Genomic DNA, 27,305 nt, shown 5'->3' on the forward strand with positions numbered 1-27,305 from the left:
TGCCAGGCAACCAGCGGAGACTACACTGAACTAAACCCCATCCACTGAACAAGTAAATCTTTGACTAGTAAGTCCTTGTAACATTTCTGCTAGTGTAGATGTATTTTTCAAAAATGTCCTTTTAGTGTTGAGCTTTGTGGAAAAAAAGTTTTGAATGAGTGCGTGGAGCTCGTAAACTATTCTCCTTCTTTGAGAAAAGCTTACAAGGCCCATTGATGCTGATGAATAAATAACCACCAGAAAATAGCATTCAGCTTTCTGAGATTCCAATTTTGAAGTTGTTGCACACCAGAAAGTGTTAACGACAGGTGCATAGGACCAAATATTTTCTGAAATCCCCTGGAATCGTACCAGATGAAGGTCTGCCAACTGAAGCATCACGACTAAATAAAGTGAGGGACTTTATTTGTGCAGGATTTCTGGTTCCTTCTCCATGGTTAGACTCAAATAATTGCTAATTAAGATTTAACACTTTTTTTTTTTAGGTTTAAAATAGAAGATTTAGCCAACACAGGACAGATCAAAGCAGGAGATGGATTTCTATGTGGAGACAGATGGCCAGCAGGAGTTGCTCATTCCGCCCACTGTCACACCTACTTTGTTGAATTACTGCTGGTCTCACATGTCAGGATTCAATTACAGTGAAGGCAACTGTGCATACTGTTGTCCAAGACATACATTTATTCCATCTGTTTATATTTTCCTGTTGCCAACAGGTCTGCACCATGAAAAGTAGCTAAAGGAGAATAAGTGGTGCTGAAACAGTTACAGGAAATCAGACAATTTAGATTTTTTGGAGCTTTTTATTTGACAGAAAGCTTGAAGAGTGACCGGAATATGGGGATAGAGAGACGGGGAATGACATGCGGGAAAGAGCCACAGGTCGGATTCGAACCCTGGGCCGCCGTGACAAGGACTAAGCCTTCCCACATAAGGGCTGTTGCTAAACGACACCCTCGATTTTTATTTTCGAAGCTGAAATGCCAAAAGATCAAAGCCTTTTTTTTTATATATGAGGATTTTTCTGATTTCCAACTAAACAAGCCATTTGAAGACGTCACTATGGCTTCCAGGAAACAATGATGTTGATTGTTTGCTATTTTCAGACACAAGAAGGACAAGGGATCAAAATAAACAAGTTTAATAATGACGCAAAACCCTGTTATTTTCAGACTGAAATCCATCTCGCTGTGAAGTCGTAACAAAAACAAACACATCTAGTGGAAAATATCTATCTATAAGACTGCCAGCAACAACAGACTACAGCAAAGCTTCCAGATAGATTAACAGAGAGTGAAATATTTGAAATGTATTTTTAAAGAAAGTGTGAATTATTGGAATGTCTTTTAACAAGTCTTTCTTGGAATGCACTTTCACGCAGATGTCCTGTTGTCTTGTTTGTCTGACCCACAGTCAATACACAGTGCAGTGTGCGGGGTCACAAGCATCCCATCCACAGTGCACCAAACAAACAAATTCTTCTTGGCAGGAAAATCAACCACAGAAATCTGACCATGCCAACTTGCTTATTTACAGCATGTCCTCGCGCTGGCTGGGATAACACGTTGGACATGCCTGCCATGAAGTAAATCCCACTGTCTTCCAGCTCCCATAATGCACAAAAATACACTTCTCACAATCTGAATGGAGAGATTTGAGGTATTAATCTTGGTGCACACAAACAAATACTGTACAAACACTCACAAACCGTCTCACCTCTATTGTTGGAGTGCTGTCGATTCACTGTGGTGAAACAGCTTTCAGGTCTTTGATGTATCATTGTTGTCGGTGCTAACCAAATCACTGCTGTGCATGAAAGGAGGCCCCTCGGGTCTCCAAAGGAGACAGCAGACTTTTTCTTTCACTACCTTTCTCAGAGCTGGATATCCACAGAAGTGTTAAGAGTGAAAAGAGGAAAACATGGTTGCATGTTTAATTGAGCTTTCGTGTTCCATAGCTCCACTTTCATTTTCCTGTTTTTGAACAAGAGCAATTCCTTTCTTGTCGTTTTTTTTATACCCCTTCTTTTCTGCTCAAAGCCCCTTTGTTACTGCGACGGTGTGTTTGAAATGTATCTTACAGAACGGGAAGTGTGCGCGCGTTATCCTCTGAGTGGATTCTTTTACCTTGTTCTATTCGTGCTTTCACACCCAACAATGGGACTGACAAATGGAGATACCTCAAAAGCCTCCTCAAAATGACATGAGCGATTTTCTACCTCATTTCACCACAACAAACTACGATACCGGGGCATTGTCACTGTTTGCTTTTTGAGTGGCAGAGTCAGTTCTGTGATCCCAGCAGACATTTTGCTTTTTATTGGAGCCCTTTCAACCCCTGTTTCCGCTCTGCATTTTGTCTCCGTCTCTCCGTCCACCTCGCGCTTTTCATCCCTGTCCACTAAGCCAGGACAGGAGAAAGGAGATAGTTGCCAGTGAGTGTATTGAATTGTATGATAATGAGAAAAGGGCACGCGGTGCGGTTATGACTCTGATGAGACATGCAGGAAGCAGGCTGACCTCGTCAACCAGTGGGCTGCAGACATTCATCATCCCAAACACACGCTGGTTGAAAGGGGTGTGTGTGTGTGTGTGAGAGAGAGAGTGAACTGCCCTCTATTGGGAGCGACGTAACACTGCAGGTGAGCCAGAGGATTAAGTTGAACGAGGGAGGGAGGAGAGGGGACGAGGAGAAAAGGACACAATAATAAAGACAACGCAGAAAAAGGCAAATTGAAGGGGAGGTTGTATTGTAGTGTTCAGCACTAAAGCCCTGATTGTTTTCAGCTTCATTGCAAAGCACGACTGTCTGTTGCAGATAATTGATTTGGCTGTAATTGTACACCATAAGCGTAAACCACATAATCACTGCACTCACTGCAGTCACTACCCCTGAGCCCAGCATGTTGTCGGCGAGTGGGGAATATCCCACTGCGGCTTTGTAGCGCACCGCATTTCCAGTCTGAGGGAGAAATTGAAAAAGGAAAAGAGAGTGATGGATGAACTTGAGCTCCAGCAAGTGCCTGATAATCACAGTCCACAGACGCACACCTAAAAGCAGAGACTTTCAGCAAATCAGTTAATATGGGTAAACATACGTATAGAGATTATGAGATGTTCCTCCGTTTTGCTTTTCATTCCTAACTTTGAAGAAAAGGAAATGGATTTCAAATGAGCCTAGAAATTTCTAAACGGCGCCTCGCATGAAAGCATGGTTGAAGTAGTACAAATATAGTGTTTCTAACGTTAAAATACCACGTCACCACAACTGATGCAGGGATATTTGGCAATGCTTCTGATTTTGAATGTTTTTATAAATCCTTTTGGACTTAAGTTTCTTTAATAAACAAAAGGCCAATTACCACTAGCACAAATACAAAATGTTTTTATTTTTAAACTTATTCAGACACAAACAAAGAGGCATTCTGGCTGTGTGCTCAGCCCCGGGGTTATTAGTTTCTGCCGGATATTAAAATTTTTAAAAACAGGTCACACGTGTAGTGTGTTTGTTTTAACCACATGGGTCCTGTAGTTCTGAATATTATTCAAACTAAAGTCAATATTGCATTTGATGGGGACTATTTTCAGCAGTAGATTACTACACATTTGGTGCTCTGCTGAGTATTCAATACAGCAGGATGAAGTATGTGGCATCGACTGAATATAAACAACAGTGCTAACATGTCGCACAGTGCAATGGTGTGACAGATTGAAGGCCCGTAGAACAGAGGATTGAGCTATGTTTCAGTATGATAAATGTAGTTTTGATTTATGGGTTTTGTTGACAATGATAACTTCCAACTTTCCACAATCAGTTCTCACCAGCATGTATTTTTGGGGGAAGAAGAAGTGTTACACTCATGCTTCAGGTAGAATTTTGGAGAGAAAGTCACAGGAGGGTTTTCCACAGTGAACAAAATCACAAAGAACCACCACCAGCTGTGCTGCACTTCACCTCAGTACACCTGTATAATTCCTCTCGGCTCAAAGAGAATTACATCTCAATAGCACTCATTGTGTGGCCAGATTCACAGTGACATTCACCTGTGATCACCCCGAGCCAAAGCTCCTCACTGGTATTTGAAAACATAAGTGTAATTCAGAACATTACCATCAGCTATTTCCTCCTGAACCAGAATTGCTATTCGAGCTGTTTTCATCCACCCTGATTTTCAGCTTCTAAAACTGGTTCTGCCTTACACTTTGCTACCGGAGTGTATCCTTAAATCTGCACTTTGAAGTAAATCTTGCATCTCAACACATAAGTGGGGAGCATTAAATGCAGGCTTGGCCAATATGTGTTCATGAAAAACCTTGGATCTTACCCTCAACAGCCTCCTCCTCATGTTCAATTCTGGTTCTCTCTTGCTTTGTTTTAATTGTGTGACAAACAAAACAACAAAGATACTGCTCAGGACAAAAATAAACCCAGCATGCATTAACAAGAACTTCATACGTCTATTGCTTCTTTGAATTGCCTTTTAATTCTTTTTAGCTTTTGTCAGCCATTTCTAGATCCCCAAGTGTGACTTGTATTTATTAAGACAGCATGTATATCCGCGTGGTTGTTGGGAAAAAGGTGTTGCATCGAGTTTTGACTGTGACAAAGAACACCTGGGGGAGAGGCGGGAGCTTGATCAAACCTTGCGCTCTGCAAATCAAATAAGTTTGGAGGATTTTATTTTGCATTCATTGTTTTTTCTGCTTTGTTTGCATCTCCATCAGCTGAGAGAAAATTATTTGCTCGGCCCTGGCAATCTCTGCAAGAGAAGCTCCATATTGCAAGGAGGAAAAATAAATTGCTTTTTTTGCCAACATCATGGTTCTGTGCGGATGTGAGAATGAATTTCAATAGTGCCGCGATTAGTTTCACATCAGATTGTGAGATGAGAGATACGTTGCTTACATTTTAGGGGAAAAAAAACAAAAGGCAACTGGCATATAAGCTTATACGACATCTGCATGTAATGCAGCACAGCCGTCCTCATATGATATTTGTGTTGCGCTTTTTTTTTTTTTTTTTACACCTGATTAAAATGTGCAATTAATTCTCAGTTGCTGTTTATCAGTCGTTTTTTTGCCGCCAACACCAAACGCCCCTGCTAATGGATGATAAAGACCAATTTCCCATCTGTTTTCCCTCCGTCTCTGTCTCTCCACCTTCTTTAACCTGATTTTTCTTCTCGTTCCTGCTCTATTTATTCCTCCTTCCCTTTCCAGCTTCTGTTTCCACTCACTTTCCTCCCCTTCATTCATACATTTCATGTCTGTGTGTTTACATTACTCCATGGTCCTATTTTTTACCTTTTCCTTTTTCTTTTTTTCTTCTATTACCATCATTTATTTCCCTGCTACTCCCTCATTCCTTTTGACTCCCACCTTGTTTCCCGCCGTCCTCTTTTATCTAAATCCACTCCTGACACATGCTGTATCTTCTCCCTTGCAGAGTGGAGGCAGCGGCTTACCAGCGAGTGCTGCAGGTGGACCTGGAGGTGAATGGGCTGATGGCGATTCAGGGGGGAAGGGAGGTCACGTGGCAGGTGGAGTATCCGCTCACCCGCACCCTGACCAGTGAGGTGCCAACCCTCATCCGCCTAGCGCCGCAGGACCTGGGTGGCATCGTGCCACTAGCCATGGTGAGTTGTAAAAGTTAGAAGCTTGTGTCTCATAAGAGTTGAAATCACTCGCTGTGGTCATGGTAATTTTGTATTCATGCAGGTTAAAGCAGGATTACACCATCACCAGGGAAATTACTTGATTCTGATTGGCTGGTTGGTGTTATTTTGGTCTAGTGGTCCATCTGTTCAAATTTAAATCCAACAACATGCCTTTCAAACCAAATGAAAAACCAAACCAGACAAACATAAATTCAATATAAAAATAAAAAGATAAGAAGATAAAGATACCTGATCTGATAGAACCAAGGAAAATTAGACCTGATCTGAAACAACAGAGCAGAAAACATTACACAAGTAAAAGTTTAATCAGGTTCATGTGCTAAAAGTAACATTTCTATATATAATATACCATTATATATTTCATTATATTATTATTACTCAACATTTTACTGTTGTAGTTGGTTGAGGTTGAACAGAACTGATTGTTTCCAAATGATATTCTCAATTAGTTGACTGATTGTTTACTTGTTTAGCTAAGTGCTGTCACAGTTACCCAGAGCCAAATAAAGATAAATTAAAGCTATTATAGTTATCCAAAGGAAAAGCAGAAAACACATTAAGTTATGACTATAGCTACTGTATTAACTGTTAACGGAGTAGTTGCCAAATTCTGTCAACAAACTAATTGATGAATCGATTGTATTGCGGTAGTTTCATCTATAATCTAACATATTTTATAAACCCCATTATTTTTTTGGTATATAAAATCTTAATTTTTCTAGTTACAAGTAATTGAAGCTGTCAAATAAGTGTAGGTACTGGAGTATGAAGTGCAATCTTTCCCTTTGAATTTTAGTGCAGTAGAAGATTAAAGTGGCATATTAAGTACAGTACAGCCACCTAAATCTCAGCTCACAGAGTGTTCAAGGATGTTAGAGGGTGTTAGAACATATACCAGGACCTCATGCATTAATCATTTATACACACAGATCTGATCTTAAATTGTTCATGCGAATAATTTAAAAACTTTTGTGGCATTCATCAATACTTCCCGTTTGATCTTCGGCGAGTTAAAACTTCAAGAGTGCCCTCGACTACATATTAGCCAATATGAACAAAAGCCAGTTGTTCTGTGTTGTAAAATATCAATAATGGTGATGAATATCACTTGATTAGGTTACCAGGCTGGATTACCAAAGAGACAAAATGGTCTAATCCCATCCCTACACAAGCGATAGGTCTACTCACTACTATTGTTTCATATTGGAACCTTCCAGAGAGAGACTGGTGGTAGGTCTGCCATATCCTGGTCTACTGTTAGGTGTGTGCTCTTTAAAGTTTCTATATACTGCTTCTCAGCAGACCCAGAAAAAATCATCTGTACTCATATGTACCATCTTCAAATCCTCAATAGTAAACCTTTCCATTCAGTCAACGTCCAAACATGCACAGAATCACATTTTGACATGAAGCCAGTTGGCAGCGGGGAGCTGGCTGGACCTGGCTGCACCTGACTGAACCCTGACAGAAAAAGATTTCCAATGATGGCTCCAAATTCCAAACCACTGTTGAAAACTTTTTTGATTCTTTTTTTCTGGCTGCCCTTCATGAGATATCCCTACATTACCTGTAAAATTGCAGTGGTTTTGTTGGTTTTGCCAACAGCACTTACAGTAAGTCTGATGCCTTTGTTATTGGGGCCTTTCCATATGCTAATGGCAGATTTCTTCACATGCATATCCAATTTAAGATCAAACATACAAGAGGGTAAGAACAAACTTATCTGTCACACCTTTCATGAATCCCACATAGGATTTTCTTATTTACCTCTTACATACAGTATATCCTTAACAAATAGGAGAAAAACTATTTAGCCCAAAGATCCTAACTATACAGACAAAGCAGCCAAGGATTTTTTTTGTGGCCAGACACTGGAAATGATCTTGACTGGCTGAGTGATTCAGCTGTCCTAAATACAACTGAGCATGTTTTTTTTCTTCACTTGCTGAAGATGGAAAAGGCGAAAAAGCAAAAGTAGACTATCACCAGAGAGCACACCAATGTTTTGTGATGTCAAGCATTCACAGACTCACTGATATAGATATAAACTCCCTCAAATTGAAGGTGAGGCTCTGCAGACTTACAGTAACTGTTTCATGTTAGATCCAGAGCCAACAGACTTTATAACTTCCTTACCGGAGAAGAAAATTCATTAAACCTTTAGATTTTAACAAACGGAGCAAAACAAAGTAAAAGTTAAACACCAAACATTACATTTTAGATTTCCAATTATAATATATACTGTATATTTTGTATATGCTCGTTGGAGTGCAATGCATTTATAAGGAGTAAAAAATAATGTGACCAAACACAAAGTATCTATTTAACGGTCGCATTTTAACACAATATGAACAGACAGCAGAAAATCACCTCAATCCAATAGATATCATTTTGACTAAAAACCATCCTCTGCTCTTTACTAAGAGCTTCAGCTGCTTGTGGATTGACCTCTGCATGTTACAGATCATGTTACATCAGATTTCTCTGATTGTGCCAAAATACATAAAAGTTATTAGACTCGTCAGTAGTGATTAAAATAATGTTAAATTAACATTATCAGTTGGTTTCTTAAAAAAAGGTCAAGCCCACGTATTTTTTATGCAAAGCTTGCCCCTTTTTAATTGTCCATAATCCTGTCAATGCCGCTCAGAGTTTGTGTAACAGAGTTTGGATTTTGACTGTCTAAACATGGATGAATTGTTAAGTGGCGTCAGATTGCTAATTGTATTATGATAATGACTATGTAAATTGTTTTTACAAAACGAAAGAAAAACCATTCGGTATGCTGCAAAGCGATAAGGATAGTTTTAATTTTCCCCCGGTGATAATGACCACGTAAAAAATCAAATGCCTTGGAGCACTCCATAAACTTTCATTAAGGCAATTTGGTGAGGCAGCAGTTCACTGCTGATTTATGGCTTCTGGCCAGCAGAGTAGCCGTGAGACTTTGACTATATTTCACAACTTTTAATGTCTTTTGTAAAAATGAACAGCTTTCTTCGTCAGTATTGAAATGCCTTTTAGAAATTAGAATTAACTCAACTTGAAAGACAACTTGATTTTAAAAGAACGTTAAAAGTTCAATATTAATAATGATAATGGTTCTAGACATTAATAATATTTTCTAATATACACAATTGAGTAGAGCAATATCTAAAAACACAGGAAACAGCAAAACATAAGACAAAAATATGTAGACAAATAGAACTTTAGTCCAAACTAAGATACATAAGACCCTCTAGATAAAGCCAATAAAATGTTTCTTGAGACCAGATTAGATTCCGGGACTCAAAGGCTCAATTATCTTTTAATGATCTAAACATTTAATCACCAACTTTATCTCTGTCGAGTGTTTTCGAAATCTTAAAGGCTTACTCCGAGAGTGCAGAGTAGGCTAAAAGTTGCCAGTATGTAGAGTTTACAGTATATTGATAATTTAATAGAACATAAACCAGCTAAATGTTTATCTGGTGCATCAACAGCACGAACAATGAACGGCAACACTGCTTGGCTGCAAACAAAGCTTCAACAAACACGGCAGACAATCGTATTTGCTTTCCGTCGACTCAAACAACTGTTAACTTGTGCCGATGCTTATTATCTCAAAGGATCAGAAGAGACTGCATCACTTTCTTAATGGTAAATAAGATTATGTCGATTCCAGGACAAGTCCAAGACCAGGACTAGTCAATATTGAATCAAGACTGAGTTCAAGTCAAGGAGACGGAAAAATAGAATCCTCTTCAAGTCCACTTACTCTGCTTTACCATGTCAAGGTGACAATTTTGCACTGTTATTTGTAATCAAGTGCAAGTGCCTTGTAACATTACTGTAGTATCAAATTTAGACCATATTCTTTACTTCAACTCAACACTCTCCAAGGACAAAACTGCATGCTTTTTTCTTATTTCTTACTTGTAAGGTCAAAGTAACCTAAAATCATACTCTGCAATAACAGACAGGCTGACAGTTAAATAGCATTTTAGAGAGTAAGAAATCTATCAGGTGTAATAACATGAAACAACATATTTTGTTATTATCATCAATAGTTAATGACTTCAGTGCGTTTAAATGACCTCTTCGGAAAACATACTTGACGGCTTCATGATGCTCATGTAGCCAACTGTGCTACATTCCTCTGTATATCCATTTTCCTCAACCGCTTATCTTTATCAGTGTCGTGGGGAGCTGATGATAATTTCTTAAGACCCAACAATTCCAACCATGAGCAAACACTTCCTTTAAGAGGCAGAAACCTCAAAAGGAACCCAGCTTAGGGAGAGGGAAAATGGAGAGAAAGGCAGAGAGAGAGACCACGCAACCATGTTTTAAGCTTATTAGCATTTAGAGTATTGTTTTCTTATTCGTCAAGTAGACTGTACCTCTAAAGTCTACAAATGGTTTGATTGAACTGGCTTTTAGTTGCTGTCATCAATCTCCACCTTTGCAGCAGAACTTGTAGGTAGACACCAATCACTGCTGGCACTCGACAGCGCTCGTCTGTGTACAGAATGCCAGACACCTCAATAAAACTCTCATTTTGTTCTGAATGCTTCTGGCCTACACTCCTACAGACAACACGGACATGCACACACTCATACAGTCTGCCAAACATGAAATACAGGACTCAGTGCTGTCTTGATTTGACAGCTGCTGTAAACCCCCCCCAACATGGCAGACTATAATTGTGACAAGTATGTTAATTGCACCAATGGAGAAACACAAGGGAAGAAAATGTGGGACATCAGGTAAAAGAGGAGAAAATAAATGGAAGAGTCTAAGAAGCTTGAGACTATAAAGTCCGCTTTACCTTTTAGAGCAAAATGATGAGTGAGGTTTGGCCACTTCTGAAATAACCTGCCAAATAAGTTGTTACGGGAAATTTATTTCTGAAACTCAGACATCCAGCCTCCTGATTGCTGCAGTCACCGCATAAAGGCAAAAAAAAAAAGATCAACACTTGACATTCATCCTGCTGCAATAGACAGGTCCCATCATTTAGATGCTAATGCAATGCCGAATAAGCCGCATATAACGTTTGCCTTAACAAGTAATTTAACATTCGGTTTAAACTTTAATTTCTCTAAAACGAGAGGAGGATTCAGGCATTGGGATGAGATAATTACACGCAGTCACATTCAAAGCTATTCTCCCTTGTTTCAGGAATATTTAATGCATCATTATCACCAAACAGAACAGGAAAAGAGAGACTGGTTTCCCTAATATCAGTAAATGACACGTTATTTTGGAAAATTCTTAAGAGCAAGTTGATTTATTTTGGAACAGATACCATGATATGTTCAGCTGAAGAATCCTTGTACTCGGTGCATCTTTTAGAGACTCTCTTACCCTCCAGTGGTTCTCTGGTTCATTTCATAACATACGCTTTGAAATGTTGTTTTTAAATCAATAGATTTAATATCCCAAAAGCTCTAAAAAAGTGTAAATGAGAAGCTAAGAGAATGTTTTCTCTACTTACAGAGACAAATAACCACCCAGCTGTACTCTTCTCCTGTTAATGTACAAGACATCTTATACATTACTGTGAAATTGTGAACTCGCTGAACTCATTGTCACAAAGACAAATGCCTGTGTATTGTTTATACTTGCCTAATATGATATTGCTTGTTCGGATTCTAAGTGCAACCCAGAGCCGACGATGTAGACAGAGAGGGGGGGGGCAGTGAGCGCATTTTATTAGCAAGCTTGAAAGGCAGCACATGCAGGAACATGCCAGCTGAGAGTGCGCTACTTTTACTGCATCCTCCAATGATTCTTCTTTTTTTTTTTTTTTTGATCTTCCTCTCTCCGCTCTGTGACTCTCTGTTCACTCATTAAAGGAGACAGCCAGTGTGGCCCCCATAGCTCTTAACAGTACATCCCAAATGCTATCATTAGTATTTTATTCATAGCCCCTGAAACTCTCTCCATTTCAAACTCAATAACATTAGCTTCATTCTCACAGTCCCATAGCATTACAATCAGGGCCATTAGTGCGTATCTGAACATTAGCTTGTTTTTTGGTCATGGGTGAGTGCCTTTGTCTGAAATAATTAGGGTACGGCCAAATGCAAGCTTTTCTCTGGACTGACTCCATACCAGCGTTTGACACCTAGTGACAGACTGAGGCAACAGGGACAACAGAATTAGTAAGACGCTGTGTCTTCTGCAGGGAAGGGAAACAGATAAGTCAAAAGGAAAAGAGGTCCTCATATCTGTAATTTACACACTGTGCTATCGCACCATCAGGACCGGCCAGCGGAATTCAAGCAGGCTGTCATCAGTCACACTGTCACGCTGTCAGGAACTGTATTTGGAAATGGCCTGGCAGAGCACTAATAGGTTGTGCAGTGAGGTTATCCACCGGCATGCTAAGTGTCCTCAAGGCAGCATTAGCCATCTGCAGTGGCCATAATGCGCCTTATAGCTTAATTAGGTCCTCTTGTGTATATACGGGCCTCTAATATGCTGCGCTATCTTTCTCCTGTGCATTTTGACAACATTAATTCTCTCTTTTGCTCTTACCCCTGGTGCATTCAGCTCTATGCACCAGGCTTGTTTCTCATCTCTGGTCTTGGTTATATTATACTGCAAGTCTTAGAGAGAGACAAAAGACAGCGAGAGAGAGATCGACAAAGAGAAAGATCAAAACAAGGAAACTCTTTTACAACAACATTTCTATGGTTATGTATTGTATTCTAGAAAGCCGTGGCATTTTTTGGTCTTCCTCTCTCAGGCATGGTGTTTTGGATGATACCATAAATATTTCTTTAACATAAACAAATAGGAGGGTTTTTTTTTGGACTAACTGTGTAACGGTGGCACTATTTCTACCTCAAGTATATCTGTGACATTTCTATGCTTTTCTTAATATTTACTACTTCAGCAACTGCACTGCTAGATGCCAAGTCCTACACACTGGTCTTTTTAAGATTCTCAGAGGCAGCAACATTGGTACAGTATATTAAAACCTTTTTCTTTTTTTTCTTTTTTTTTTTGCCAATTTGGGGCAAACAGAAACAAGTTGTGAACACAACATTGACTCATTAGTCACATTTTAGTCACATAGTAAACACCGTCAGCAACTATGGAGCAACATTGTTATAATTATGTTCCTGGTCACCTGAAGAATCTAAGTCCAGTCTATTATTTACTCTCTTTTTAGCTCTTCAGGGAATTCTCTGGCTCTTTAGCTGCTAAATACAACTTTCTGACCACCAGCTACCCACTAATTTTGTTTATGAACCAACACAATTAGCTGTAAGAAGCCAGACTGCTCAGTAAGGATGATGGGAACTGTAGCTGTCAGGTGATAATTCACTACAAGTGACTCTATTCACATTAGACATAGTCATTTGAGCTATTGTTATTCTGAAACAATATTGATTATAGCAGCTTTAATGTGTGCCAGAAGCCAGAAAGTGTCTGCTCATGCATCCTGCTTTACATTGGGATTGCATTACAGTTGATATTATCGGACTGTCACAGAAGCATCATGATGTATTTAATCTTAAGGAATAAGATAAGTGCATGATAAATGAAGGAGCATGTCAGCATGCACCTCCTATATATATCTAGACTTGATATATATTATAATTGAGAAAAACCACAATCAGATGTATCGGTTGGACTCCAGCCTGCATACATTAGAAACAAGCTTACCCCTCTTGCTCAAAAACTTCCAAGCTGCCTTCCAGCTATTAGATAACCCTCATTTGCTCCACTGCAGTTACTCTGTGGCCAAAATAGGAGCCATGGCAACATTCAAAGTGTGAATGTTGGTAACTGTGAGCATGAGGCAGTGCTGCAGAGAAAGAGCAACACTCCCTGGATGAATAACTCACATAGTGTATGTATGTCCTTTGTGGAAACTTTCATTCTTCACTCCTGCCACCCAAAATCTCATGCTTCCCTCTCTCTCAGCCCAGGATGCACCTTCTATGTATGCCAGTCAGGCTTTACTTTGAAGCTAAGCCTGTCCATCCTGTAATTTGTTGTTGTGCGTTTGTTTATTTATTTATTTATTTTTGCTGGCTTCCTTCCCTCACCCTTTCCCAACTCTGTCTGGATTGAGAGTCTTTTGTTCGGGCAGCTAGGGCCAGGGTCCAGCACAGTGCAGCTCTACTGACTTATTCTAATCAAACAGTCTCCAGAAACAGGAGAGGGGTCCTCAGAATACGGACAGGGTTTTAACACGGGCAGCCGATTTACCACTGCTGACATTGGCATTTCCAGGCCTAATGTTAAACAGTGAGAAAATATGAGGAGGGGAAAAACAACAGAGGCTTAATATTTAATCTCACTAAAAGTATTCAGAGCTCACAGTTCACAATAACAAAATCAGATTGTCAAGCCAACAGGTTATGTAATAAATCAATACCTAATTAATGAGGAGAGTATAAATCACTGCAGGTCCTGAGTTAATAATCAATAATGGTATTTCTTAGTCCTGGTCATGGCAGAATGCCCCCAAACTGCCCCCAACTCTTTATTTGCTAATACTGCAATTAGAGCTGCTTTGCCAATTGAGTTAAGTCAGTGGAGACACAGGACTTGATTATTCAGCTTGTTTTATTCTTAAAAAGAAAGAGAGCAGTTGGTTTCAGTGTATGCAGCAAAGTTGCAAAAGAGACGATCCCGGGAAGTGATTCTGTAAATAAGGTACAGCATCTTGTTGTCGAACTGTTGCATCAACACTCGCCTCTGAACTACAAATTCTCTCAAACCTGGTAATTAAAAAAGTTTCAACAGCTGCACCAGAAATGACTGACATCTTGCTCACTCGTGGGCAAAAAAAAAAAGTCCATATTTTTGCCATTTCTATCACATCCCTCCTCATTTCGGTTATCAGCACCTTGCTCCAGCTTCTCTCTGACTTCAGCATCCCGGCGCACAATAACTCCTGTGCCTTTTCTTCCCGAGCTATAACCATAAAAAGATTACATTCTATGAACATCGCTCTCCCCTGCCCATTGTATCACAATTTCTGAAAAAAATAAAATAAAAAATGTGTTGGTGTTGATTCCTCCTGTCCTTTCTTTCATTTCGCCTCGTGCTATAGGCTCTGAGATGTTCGGATGTTTGTGAGTGGCAGCGGGAGACTGGAGAAGTGCTGGGGGGGGTAGACGTATTATTGATAATTGATATGAACTGAATAGCTGAGAGTGCTGCAGTGGCAATATAAAATCGTACTCACAAGCGCTGTTGGCCAACACAGCACAGGACCTGTAAGCCCACTGTCGATCTCTGCCAGTTAGTGAATAGTTGAGCTGTTGTCCTCTGTAATTTAGAGTCATCACCAATGATTAATGAATTGCTGGACAATGTTGAGCAGTGTTGAGGGCCCTGATCTAAGCTAAACATATCACAGGTGTCTCCTGCCCCTCTTCCTCTTTTCACTTTGAATACTTGCAAATACTCTGGTGCAGGATGCACTATAGTAATGCAGGGTGCTTTACTGTACACACATAAGGAACTTATGTTATTTATTTATTTATTTAAAGATTATTTTTTTGGCCTTTTATGCCTTTATTGATAGTACAGCTGAAGATAGACAGGAAGCAGAGAGAGGGGGAATGACACGCAGTAAATGGCCGTCCGATGTGGGATTCGAACCGGGGCCAGCTGCAGCGAGGACTGAAGCCTCTACACACGGGGCGGTCACTTAGCCCACTACGCTACCGACCACCCTGGAACTTATGTTATTTTATAGTTTATGACTGTACGGTGCTTAATTATGTACATGGCAACAACATAATTTTTGATGTGTTGCAGAAGTTCGCACTCTCAGTCCAGCAGCAAGATAGTCCACCATCCAGCTAGTTTGTGTATTCCTGTGTGAAGTATATATATACATATAGTATATTCTCGCCATGTCCATATGCTAAATTTCCTCCCACAGCCCAAAGTAAAGCAGGTCATGTTAAATGGTGACTACAGGTGTTTAGATTAGATTAGATTAGTTCATTTGGAAACATATGAAGTACAAGATAACTTACAGTATGTTGTTGCCTTTTACTTCACATTTTGGCCGAAGAAACAAGAATTGTTAGCTGCTATATCGAATGAAAAACCGATTTATAGCAAAATATGTTTCAGCAGTCTTCAAGTTATTATAAGAAATGTGATCCAAGCAGATGAGCAATGGTCCAAACACTGTCAGAAGATTGTAAAACTCCCTGAGGCAAATTTTGATTTGTGATTTTGCACGATATAAATAAAATTTGACTTGATTTGACTGACGGGTAACTCATTGATTGGACATTTTTGGCGACTGTCATCAGCATCATTATTGCTCCATGAGCCCACATGGGAAAATCCAATTTTGGTGTTGGTGTCTGACAGCAAGGCATTCAGAATTGAACTGATCCTTCTGTGAGTATCTGTCTTCTTTGGTTATTTACAAAGAGCTCACAAAGAAACATATGATTATTTGTCAAGATTTCAACCACATGTATCATAAATGGTGAATAACATACAGGAATGAAAACAAATTTTTTGTGCTGTAATATTACATGCAGGACTGTATCCATCCTGTCAACCAATGTCAGGAGGAATCGGCTCCAGCCTCCCATGACCCTGATAAAGAAAAGCAGTTACAGAAAATGGATAGATAGGTGGCTATGACATGAGGATAGTTACAGTGTAGTCAACATGGTGTTGCTTTCTCACCATCACAAACTAACAGGCAAATGCACCAGAGATCGTTTAAAGCAACCAAATGGGTTAGGAGTGGGAGTTTATTCCCACAGCGTAAAATAATAAAGGTAAGATTTTTTAGTCAATTAAAATTCCATCACATAGTTGTTAATTACAGTGTGAATTCTCATCTGTGATAGACTTCTCCGAGGTTCAAAGAATGTATTGTTATATGCATTAAAATGCCAATGTAGCTTCATACAGTGATGGATGAACGTTCTATATACAGTATTTATTTAATGTAGGAAGAAAAGCATATGCCATATGGTACAAACATAATTAACTAAATTGCAACTTCAAGCTGACTGTCTTTTTTCCCTCTATATTTATGGTTTTAAAATAGATGAATTCAGGCCAGGGCAGGCCTTAAACCCACTGTGCTTGATCTCAATAGATTAAATTAGTGGATGTGTAATGCTATGGGTGGCCACACAATTGCAGGTTACCCGATCACGACCCATTTTGGGACACAGAAAGTGATTTCAAACATCCTCCATGGCCGTTCCAGTCACCAGATCTCAGGAATAGTTTGCTCTGGCTTTTGTACCTTTTAATTACCCAACACCTGTGTCTGTCATGTCCGCCCTTGAACTTGCAGACATTCGCATACAATAACTATTCTCTAAATAGTCTTTCTGTAGGTTGTCTGCTATCTTACATACATCATTCATCTACAACCATATCAGCCCCCACAGACGCCACCCCCCCGTACCCCAGCTGCACAGAAGCGTAATGGCCTTTTATCGATTATTCCTTCTCTTGTCGTCTTTCTTCTCTTTTCTTGCTCTCTTCTCTGCACTGCAATGAGAGGTTGTTAAGATAAGATGCTGCGTGAGGAGAGAGAGCCACGTCCCTTTCTCTTTTTCAGCAGGGCTGTGTCTATACGTGTGTGTGTGTGTGTGTGTGTGCCAAAGTTGATTTACGTGCATGTGTACTGTAAGTAACATGAGTGTGGGCTAATAATGCAGCCATTTGGAGACTTGAGTGTTTATCTGCTGTGGTGCACAAACAGATATCATGAATAGGACATGCATTTCAGCCCTTCATAACCCCAGGATGTTATTAGGGAGCCAGATGATGCTTAGTAAAATGTCGGTGGTATTCATGGAAAAAGGTAAAAAAGCCTTGTGCGTCACCACGGCTGACTCGATAAATTTCACTTAACCTAATTCCAGTCGAGGGATCATGAGTATTATTACATCTGAGCTTATTCAATATTCAGTTATTTGTGGCACAAACGGTCTCCGTAATACATGGTGAAGCTCATTAGGACCTCTCTTTTTAAAGTGTTGTTCCAAGCATGCATCCACATGTTCAATATAAGTGGTATACCCAGCTCTTACTGATAGAGATGGATGCTGTTTTTTTGGTGGGCAGAGCAGGACTGTAGGACTGAACGGGTCACGCCAACTTTTCAACATAAATTTGAAAGTTGCCAAAGACACTTACTCGTGTTTGTTAGAGCAATGTAGGTTGCTTGAAATTTCATCACATAATCCACTTAAACAGTGGCTTACACTGCCGAGATGGAGGCTGTTTTAGAGGGGGACAGTTCACTGAGAGTCGGCAGGGTGGACTGACCAGGTCATGGTGACTTTTGCACAAATAAATTGGGTGATTTTTTTTTTATTTTTTTGCATGTAGCTGTACTGTAGCTCTTTACAACAGTTATTTATAGTGCTGTGTATTTTTCTTCCTGGTGTTTTTTTTCAAATGCTACACATTTGGTGTGAAGTTAAAGAAGATTTTTTTTTAAATGAAAACTTTTGATTGTCTCTATGTTCTTGAGTTGAGTTGAGCTGTGTGTTGATTTGAGTAGGAAATGCTCATTTGAATGAGTCCTCAGTTGAGCTGCAGCAACATTCTACACTCTTACTGGAGTCCAAATGGTTAAAGTCCATGTAAAGTAAGAATAAATATGCCCTTTGAGTTTGTCAGACCAAAGAAGAAAGTGTTATTAACCACCCAGCCAAATTTGAATGATTAAAAATATCGACAAGCTTATGAAATGAGGTGTCAAAATCAGGTAACAATGAGCAGCTCAGCTCCAGGACTGTGGGGGCGGGTTTGCTGAATGTGGCACGCCCACTCATGGTAGCAGTCAAGCAGCCATTTTGAAGCGACTGAAACGTGTCAGATGAGTTCAGAGAATGACATGACTAACTTTGAAACACTCTGAGCAAGATTAATTAATCTCTATCTCTCTGTTAGAGGTGCAGGGGTATGCCCGGGTGACCTCAGCGTGTCATCGAGCCACCCTTTAAGGACCGCCCACAAAATCCTGGACTGAAAACTGGTGAAAAACTGTTTGAACCTCTAACTCCACATTTTAGTAATAAACAACTATTTTCCAACATATTTAATGTATTTCAAAATAAATCTCAGAATTGCCTTTACACAGACTTTAAATATTGCACTTTTACCAGAACGCCGTAATACCTCAGTTCTCCTGAGCCTCTTCCTGACTTCCAGGAGCAGATTTTATATCCCTGATTGGCAGACCAAACAAATTCACAGATGCTGTGAGGAAGATTTGTGGATAAGCTGTGACAGTTATCCACACATTAAAAATATGTGAATATGTAAGAAAATCTTTGAAACACCTGCGCACAGTTTTCAAAAAGCAGAAGTTCAAGGTGAAATAATTGGAAAATCTCAGTGAAAAGCTGAGATTTTGGAAGCTCATTGTTCGTTTTCAAAAGGCCCCAAACAGATGCCTTGATAACAGATGTGGCGGACAGCCAACAACACTCTGGATGTCAGAGCACGGCTCAGGTCTGATTTTGCTTTGAGTAAGAAAATTGGGAAAGTCCTACTCCATTTCAGGGGTGGTTAAATAAGTTTACGGACATTTAAGAAGCAGCACTGACACTTGTAAGACCATTTTTGGCTTTACCCTCAGTGAAGTGGGATGAATAGAAAAACTCAATATTTTTTCATTCTTCAAAGAGGAGACTATTGACAATCTGGATGGAATAACTTCAGAGAGAGAGAGAGAGAGAGAGCTATCAGAAAACAGAAAAATCTGATGTGTGCGAGAGAAAGCAACAAGACAGAGGAGACCTCTTTTAATAGCCGTGGAGTTCCCTAATCTACTGTTGAGCTTTAAATGGTATATATTTCTTTCACAAAAGAAGCACAAAGGTGAAGAAACAAAGTAACGGAGAGACACCAGTTTTGATGAACAAAGAGCTGTCTGGAGACATGCCTTCCTTTTGCTTTTCAAAGGTTTAGGCCTCTTAGCAGTCTTTTATTGAAACTAAGCTGTGATGAACAGGATCCACTGTTATAGCTTATCCTCTGTACAAGCAGCACACTGAAAGCTCAAGGATTACCACACGTTGTCTTAATTGATCTCATTATCTCCTTCCTGCTCCTCTATAGGGCCTTCACTTCTCAAGTAAATCTTGCGATATCTCTTCAACGCCTGTAATTTGACATAAAGTATTATTGTGAAAGGTTTTTTTTTTCTCTTGAGATGAGTTCCCAGCAGTAACTATAAAATGACTGTAGTATGTTCATTAAGGGAACTATTGGTGGGTAAGTTGCATTGTGGGTTATGTAGGCACCTGGTTTTGACAAGGAAGAAGAAACAAATATTTCTACATCTGCTGCATCTTTTGATCTTCTGAATTGTAAGAATTATTATTTTATTGGGGTAACACTTTTATAACATGTTTAAGTAAATAATGTAGTAATAACCAGGTGAAAGTCTTTACTAATGTGTCAACATTAACAACAACAATCCGTCAACAACTTGCAGAGGCTGGTGTGTAAACAGATAATGAATGGCAAATATAGTAACACTAATGATATGATTTATAACTACTTTACATATTACAGTTTGTTTTTCAAATCTTGTTATACTGCTTATGAATTCTAAATAGGGGGACTTAAAGTAAGTGTTACTATTTCAGGAATAAGCAAAAAACATTTTCTATCCAGAGGATTCGATTCTTTTTTTTTTTCCATTACATAAATTAAATATGTTTTGGACTGTTGGTCAGACAAAACTGGAAATCTAAAAGCAAATTCTGCAAAACGTGTGATAGTGTCCAGTTTCTTAAAAGTATCCATTTTCTTTTGTGTGCGTTATATAATCCATGTAGCAGTAAATGTTAATTCTTGATATGTTGAGCTAAAACATGTTTCAAAGGGATACGTGATGTGAAGGGGTCTCAGCTGTGTCTCATTTGTGAGTCAACAATTGCAGATGATGTTGCCCTTCAAGTAAATGGTATTCAAATTCACTTTGGATATAGAACACACATCATCATCGAGGCTTCTGACCTGATACATTTTATTTTTACACACTGTATGTTGCTGTAGTTACACTGTAAATACCATTCCTTTTATATAACAGTTTATCAAATTCATAGACTGAACCAACACTTCTGCTGACAAAGACTGTTAAATGTTCTTTGGTCCGGCTTGAAAACAAAAGGGGGATCGAGCTTTTACTGCTTTGGGTCGAACACTATGAAACAGCCTCCCCCTCAGCTGAGTCAGAGCTGCTTTGAAAAACTTCTAAAGGCACATTTGTCATCAAACTTATTCCTATAGGAAGATAGCCAATAGCCACGTTCTCTATAAAAATGTAGTATTATTTTGAGACTTATCAAGATAAATGTGTTCCTGTAGGTTGAATTAGCATATTTTGGCAATATTGGCAATAATACATATACGTTTGCCAGTAAGTAAAGACATGCCAAAGATATGTCTGAGGTTCCAAGAAAAACAATAGCATCAGTCATTTCAGTAAATGCAGACAACATCCTAGTAAGGCTTCGAGCAGCCATAGGAATTATGACCCTTGTCCATCGGAGCTCAGGAGAAAGAGGGTTCGCTCTATTATAGAGACAAAAACTACTCCATTTTCAGTGGAGTTCACCACCAGTTCAGAGTGGATGGATGTCTTAGCAAAATGCTAGACTTTGTCACAGAATGCCGCTGTTCATTTCCTATTTCCGACACTCCGCATTGGTTTCTTTAAAGCATCTTTTAACCCAAACCCTAGCCATTGTTTTGTCAGATCATTAAGCTTAAACAAATGGTTTTAGAAGTCACAGCCAAATGATGTTATCCTGCCAGTATGGGGTGTCAGATCAGAACACTTTTATGGGTCTGGTGGGCGGTTACAAACAACATATTTTATCCTTTAATTTGGACAAGTTGTTGTTTCATTCCACCACAGAGCACTGACCTGCTCAGTAAATGCAGTATCTTAGTCACAAATCTTTAAGGACCAAATTTCATGAATTTCAGTCATGCTGTAGTCTCAAGAATCCACTATGTCTCTTTCATTTTCCCTTGCAGGACACTGAGATCCTCAACACGGCAGTCCTCACTGGGCGAACAGTCGCCGTACCAGTCAAGGTAGTCACCATAGGGACAGACGGAGCGGTTTCTGACGTAACAGAGTCGGTGGAGTGCAAATCAACAGATGAGCAGGTTATCAAGGTTAGTGGGCATGTGTTTTGAACAGCTGCTTTTTATTTTACCTTTGTCCAATTTGTCTCTGTCGTCCACTGCATGGTCAGCTTTCTGGTGGTACGGGGGAGGGTGAGCAGAATGAACAAAAGGTAGTCAATCTATAGACATGGGTTGTGATCATTAGTCTAGGAAGCAAATGCTGAATATCCTTGAATACCTTGTTAAATACTATGCCAGAAATTGAGAGCTTCTCCTCAGGTCACACATCAATACCTCCAAAATTAATCATCTGCGGATATGTCTTCACTGAACAATGCTGGGACAAAGAATGTCTTGCATAAAACTGTCGTTTTTAGTAAATATGTGGGAATATATAAAAAGCCATAGCATGTTTGTTACAGTTGATTTGGCAACAATTTTGCGAACCTGTGTCGCATAAATACAGGCGAAGATATTCTAACTTCATTAACTGTGAAATGAATGACTGAAAATGTGTGCAGAGTCTCTAGAGAGCAAGCAACAGTAAAAGAAATTTGACAAAACTGTCTGTTTATTCTCGTTGCTGCTTAGAGGACATATGAAGCCAGTGCTACTCTAATTTCCTTCTGCCTCCAGATAATATTTAAATAATGTTATCGCATTGCATATACTCTATGTTATGAAAAACATATCGTTTCCTGCTTTATAAAGCTTATTTGGAAGCTGACACTATGCACTAACAAAAAGCATTTTCTCAGCAGCCCCTGTTTGCGACTTCATTACCACTTGCCAATAACATAACTTTGACAAACCATAAAGGTGACAAAATGTTCACCGTGATTGATTTCCTATCTCTGTAAGTTGATTTTCATTGGCTTTCTGGAAGCTTGGGCAATTAACCTAAAACCTTATTGAATGCTTTGGAAAATTTTACACAGGATTTGTTGTTAATCTAAAAAATGACCAACCTAAAAACCAGCAGTATAATCAAGTAAGAGTGGTTGGTAAAGACTGAGATTTTCACTATGGAAACCTAAGATTTAATATCTGCCCTTCAACATGTTCCCGTCCTATTATGCAAACGGAGAAGGGAGGAGAGAAAAAAAAGAGTGAGAGAAATGAGAAAAAATAAACTGTTTGTTCTTAATTGTCAGTATGTGCGAGAGAAAAAGTGTCTGATTTAGTGTGCTGTCTGTGTATCTTACATGCATATCAGTATGAAGAGAAGAGACAGATCTCTCAAAGGGTTTAATTATCCACTGAAGTACTACCACACATTGTGACGCTGACCTCGGTAGCGCACTCCCCTGCCCACCCGTCTAGTTTGGGAACAGTAAGCAGTACCCCTCCCCCCTCCACCCTATTTTCAAAGGAGGAAACTCAAAATAAAACATTGATTGGGAGGCATCCCAGTTTTGCATGGACCATGGCGAAACCCTAAAATAACACACACTATTGGTAATTTTCTTCATTTTATCCTACTACTACAAATGGAAAATAGGCTTTTGGTTTGCACATTTACAAAGCATATGATACATTTTTTTGTTGTTGTTGAAGGTAGAGCTGAAACATTCAGTCAATTGATTAATGAATCAATCTGCACACAATTTACCTAAAACGGTTTTGATAATTGTGAATATTTGCAGGTTTTCTATATCATACTGTTCTTCAGACAAAAGCAATTCAAAGACTCCAAGAAAACATGATTGTCCCTGTTCCCCAATTTTCTGACATTTTACAGACCAAAAAAATTAATCGATTCATTGAGAAAATAACCAGCAGATTAATCGCCGTCTCTCTTGTAAAGACATAATTTATCTCAGACGGCCTTAGTTATATTATTAGCCCTAATTGATTGATGAACAGTTGATTCTTATAGCACTGTGGCATGAACAGAAACTCGACGTAGCTAATCTATCATACAAACCTCCCCCGAGAGTGGCAGTGTGTCTTTTTTATGGAACTACTTCAGAATCACAATGAGTTTTACTGATCCAACCATTGTGTTAGTCCAGTCGAGTTAAAATGTACTGCCCGTTTAGGAAAATGCTCTTCAGATACTACAAGAAGGCGAAATGATGTGACACTTCACATGATGCATTTACTGCTCATAATTCCTTTCAAAAGGTTAGTTCTATCTATGGGTGCTATTCACATGGCAGCTGTACTGTTTCTACTCTTTATGACATTAACCTAAAACTGGAACCCGCAGTGCATTTGTGAAATACATATGTTGTGGTGTAGTGATGCAAGGACCTACACACACCTGTGTCTTCTGCTGATCCGCGTCGATGAGCATAGTCAAAGCAGTCACTGTCAATGTTTTCTCTTTCGTTGCCAGTCGCCTACTCTCCCATTATAATAAGGCATACAGTAGCAAGTGATGCCAGGATTTTGTAGGACTCAGTGGACCCTTGCTGCTTTTGATTGGCTTCCAAGTCATACTCATGCTTTGTGACTGAGCAAAACAAATATTGTCAAGTGAAAAAGCTGAAAAATGGACAGCGGGTGGGATGTTATTGTGTTTATCATGTCTAAAAACTACCTTGAAAGATAGGGATTACAACATATCTTCCCTTAGGTCTTTGTTTCTAAAAGGCAGATTGATTTTAATATAAACTGAAGCAAGAAGTAATATGAAGCTGAACCAGCAGAATCAAAATGTGTTTTGATCTGAGTCATACTAGATTCTTCTCTTTTTACTTCAATTATGTAGAGCCCTAAGGTGTACCCAATTTTACCACTGAATCCCAAACTAGGATATACTTTGTAGTGCTCATTGTGAGGTTAGAATGATGGAAATGGAAGCTAGAAGCTTAAAATATTACCTCTGCTCAGTGTATTTTTAGTGAATTAAAGAAATCTCAACATCCTTAGCAAATGGCCACAGCAGAAAAGTCCCAGTACAGTACAATGTGAGTGTCAGAAACTCATCCATGTGTGCCACACACTGAATTGGATTCTGTGGTGTCCTTACTGTGTTTGTGCGTGTCACTCTAGATGAATTTCAAGCCCTGCATGATTAGCAACACAATGGATTCTTTCCATGGAGAAATGACATTGATTTGCGTGCAGTTTCATGACACATTAATGGTGATAAGTGCTAAAATTTTCATGCTGTGCAGAATATGTCACCTTCCAGAAATGTCAATTAAATTTTTAAGGGGATCATCTGTGGATACCTTTCATAAAGATAATGATCCAAATGGATGTAGAATGTAGGAACAGAGTGGAACAAACCCAGAGATTGAAAGGTAGAGATGGGTCGACATTAACTGATTTCAGCATTGGGATGAGAAAGACAGGCAGACAGAGAGAGAAAAAAAATGAACAGTGTAAAAAAGGAACAAAAATAGAGGTGAGGCTCAATGAGGAGTGAAGTGGATTCTTTCAGCACACTCTCTGGATGGTTGCCTTTGGAAACCCTGCACATTAGTGCATGTCATGTACAGTATGTGTGTGTGTGTTAGAAATAGAAATAGACTCATTAGCATACAGTATGCCCATGATTATCATCTCCCATTAATTTGTTTAGAGACAAAGATGCCCATGTTATCTAAATATTATGTAAGGCTGCAACTGACAATTATTTTCATTGTTCATCGTTATTATTTTTGTATATTGTTTATTATTAAGCAATGTTAACCTTAAGGAGGTTAAAAATGTTGATGATGATTAATTATCTGACAAACAAGAGCAAAACTTTAGTTTGATAATGTTCTTAAAAACAGTGCATACTGTTGGTCCTATCAAATAAGGGTTTTGCTACATATTTTCAATACTGAGTTATGTTATTTGCATACTTGAACACCTGACAGATGCATTTAGGTGGATATTAAATGAACCTTCATTTGATCTATGAAACTGATCGTTTGAACAGAAATTCAGGTGATAACAAACCGTCCCACTTTGATTTTTTTTTGGCATAAGAATCAGCCTTTGTGAAGCACACCCTGTTCTCATTACAGGAAGACTGAGCATGTAGGAGGTACCGTAATACAGTAGTAGACTGAGGACGAGAGTGGGAGAGAAAGAGAAAAATGAAAAGGAAATGAAGGAGGAGGAGAGATCTGACAGATACCAAGCTGTCAGTTGTGTTGCTTTAGAGAGAGAGGGGCTGGTCTGACAACATTTGAGAGTAAAGCTGCCAAGTTATATGCAAAGATGTGGAGACAGATGACAGTCTTCTTGTGACTGGTTTGTTTGTAAAGAAGCAACTGTCAGTACTGAGGACAACTGCTCAAATTACCAGTCTTGCCAATCAAGCTTATGATGGTATTTGAAATAGAAATGAATTGAAATGCAAGTGACTACAAACAACATTTAATGACAAATTATTAAGTAGATTTAGTTCTCAAAGGGAAAATTGTTGGACGAAGAAATTATCGTGCTTTGAATAAAAATGGCAGGCACTTGTGATGTTCTTGCTACACAGTACACATTTCTCCATGTTGGAGATGAATCTGAGAAACCCCAGTTACTGATTAGAGTTGGACTTTATGCAGCCAATCACAATTAGTTTCGAGCGAGTGTTTTGTTCTCTGGTTGGATGAAGCAGATTTTGTGTCTTTTTTCAGCTCCATCTGTTAAGTTGGACCAAAGACACATTGCTTGCATGCATATTATCCCGGATGCACATGCATTAAAGACACATTTAAACACACACACGCACAGAGGAAGCAGAGGCAGACCTGACACTCGGGATCTCATTAAAGCAATGCCATTTTTTTATTTTCCACCCTTCAGCATGTCCGAAGAGGCTGTTGACTGAAAAATCTCAACTGAACCAAAAGATCTTTCTCAAAGTGGTGCAAATAACAAGATTTCACAAGGTCACATTTACAAAAATTACATTTAAATCAGTTTCTTTTAAAGCAACATAGAGTTGGTAGTTGCAATTTAGCAGCCCCAATTTCAGAGAGGTAAACATGGACAGCTGTGCATGTGATTTTGTTCTTCCGATCAACAACTTTTCTAACACAGCCAAACATCAAGCAGGTGCAACAACATAATATTCATCCAACAGTAAGAAGCCCAACTCGGCATCTGTCTTTTATTTCACCAAGCTCCTGCTAACGACTAATAGTCAATCCCAGATTGACTCTTGTCCGACGGCCTCATGCTTGGTCACTCTCACCTTTTCTCTTCTTATTTCCTTCGCCCCTGTGCTCATGTCCATAGCGGCTGCTGAGTCTGGTTACATCGCCCTGTGGCGCAACTCCAGTTTCTGCTCCGCACCCCGGTCCTGAAAACCTCCTTTTCCCAGTGTTCTAATACAACCCCCTTGGTGTTTTAAGATTAGAGTCCAGCTAACAAACTGAGCTACCATCAACCACAGTTGGCAGTGATTTACTTTACAGGAAATGGCCGAGGAACCATTCACATGATCACATGTTAGTGTAGCATCAACACGGTTTAAAATCTGCTATTTTCTTGAAGAAAATTCACAGTGTTGCTTTTGAATTTGAATTCTTGTCCAAGTTTTCAGTCTCAAATTGATTTGTCTTCTCTTTCCATG

The 27,305-nt window shown here is 39.2% G+C and overlaps 1 protein-coding gene across 1 annotated transcript in view; it reads left to right on the top strand.

The window, feature by feature from the left end:
• The window catches only part of si:dkey-112m2.1 (transmembrane protein 132C), a 138,506-nt gene that overhangs the window by 97,976 nt on the left and 13,225 nt on the right, over nucleotides 1-27,305 (top strand). Inside the window, exons 5-6 of the mRNA XM_027282244.1 lie at nucleotides 5,446-5,635; nucleotides 21,692-21,835. Of these exons, the coding sequence (XP_027138045.1) occupies nucleotides 5,446-5,635; nucleotides 21,692-21,835 (334 nt within the window). The remainder of the gene's footprint in view (nucleotides 1-5,445; nucleotides 5,636-21,691; nucleotides 21,836-27,305) is intronic.

This window comes from Larimichthys crocea, chromosome IX (genome assembly GCF_000972845.2).
Source record: "Larimichthys crocea isolate SSNF chromosome IX, L_crocea_2.0, whole genome shotgun sequence".
In the NCBI taxonomy this organism is placed as follows: Eukaryota; Metazoa; Chordata; class Actinopteri; family Sciaenidae; genus Larimichthys; species Larimichthys crocea.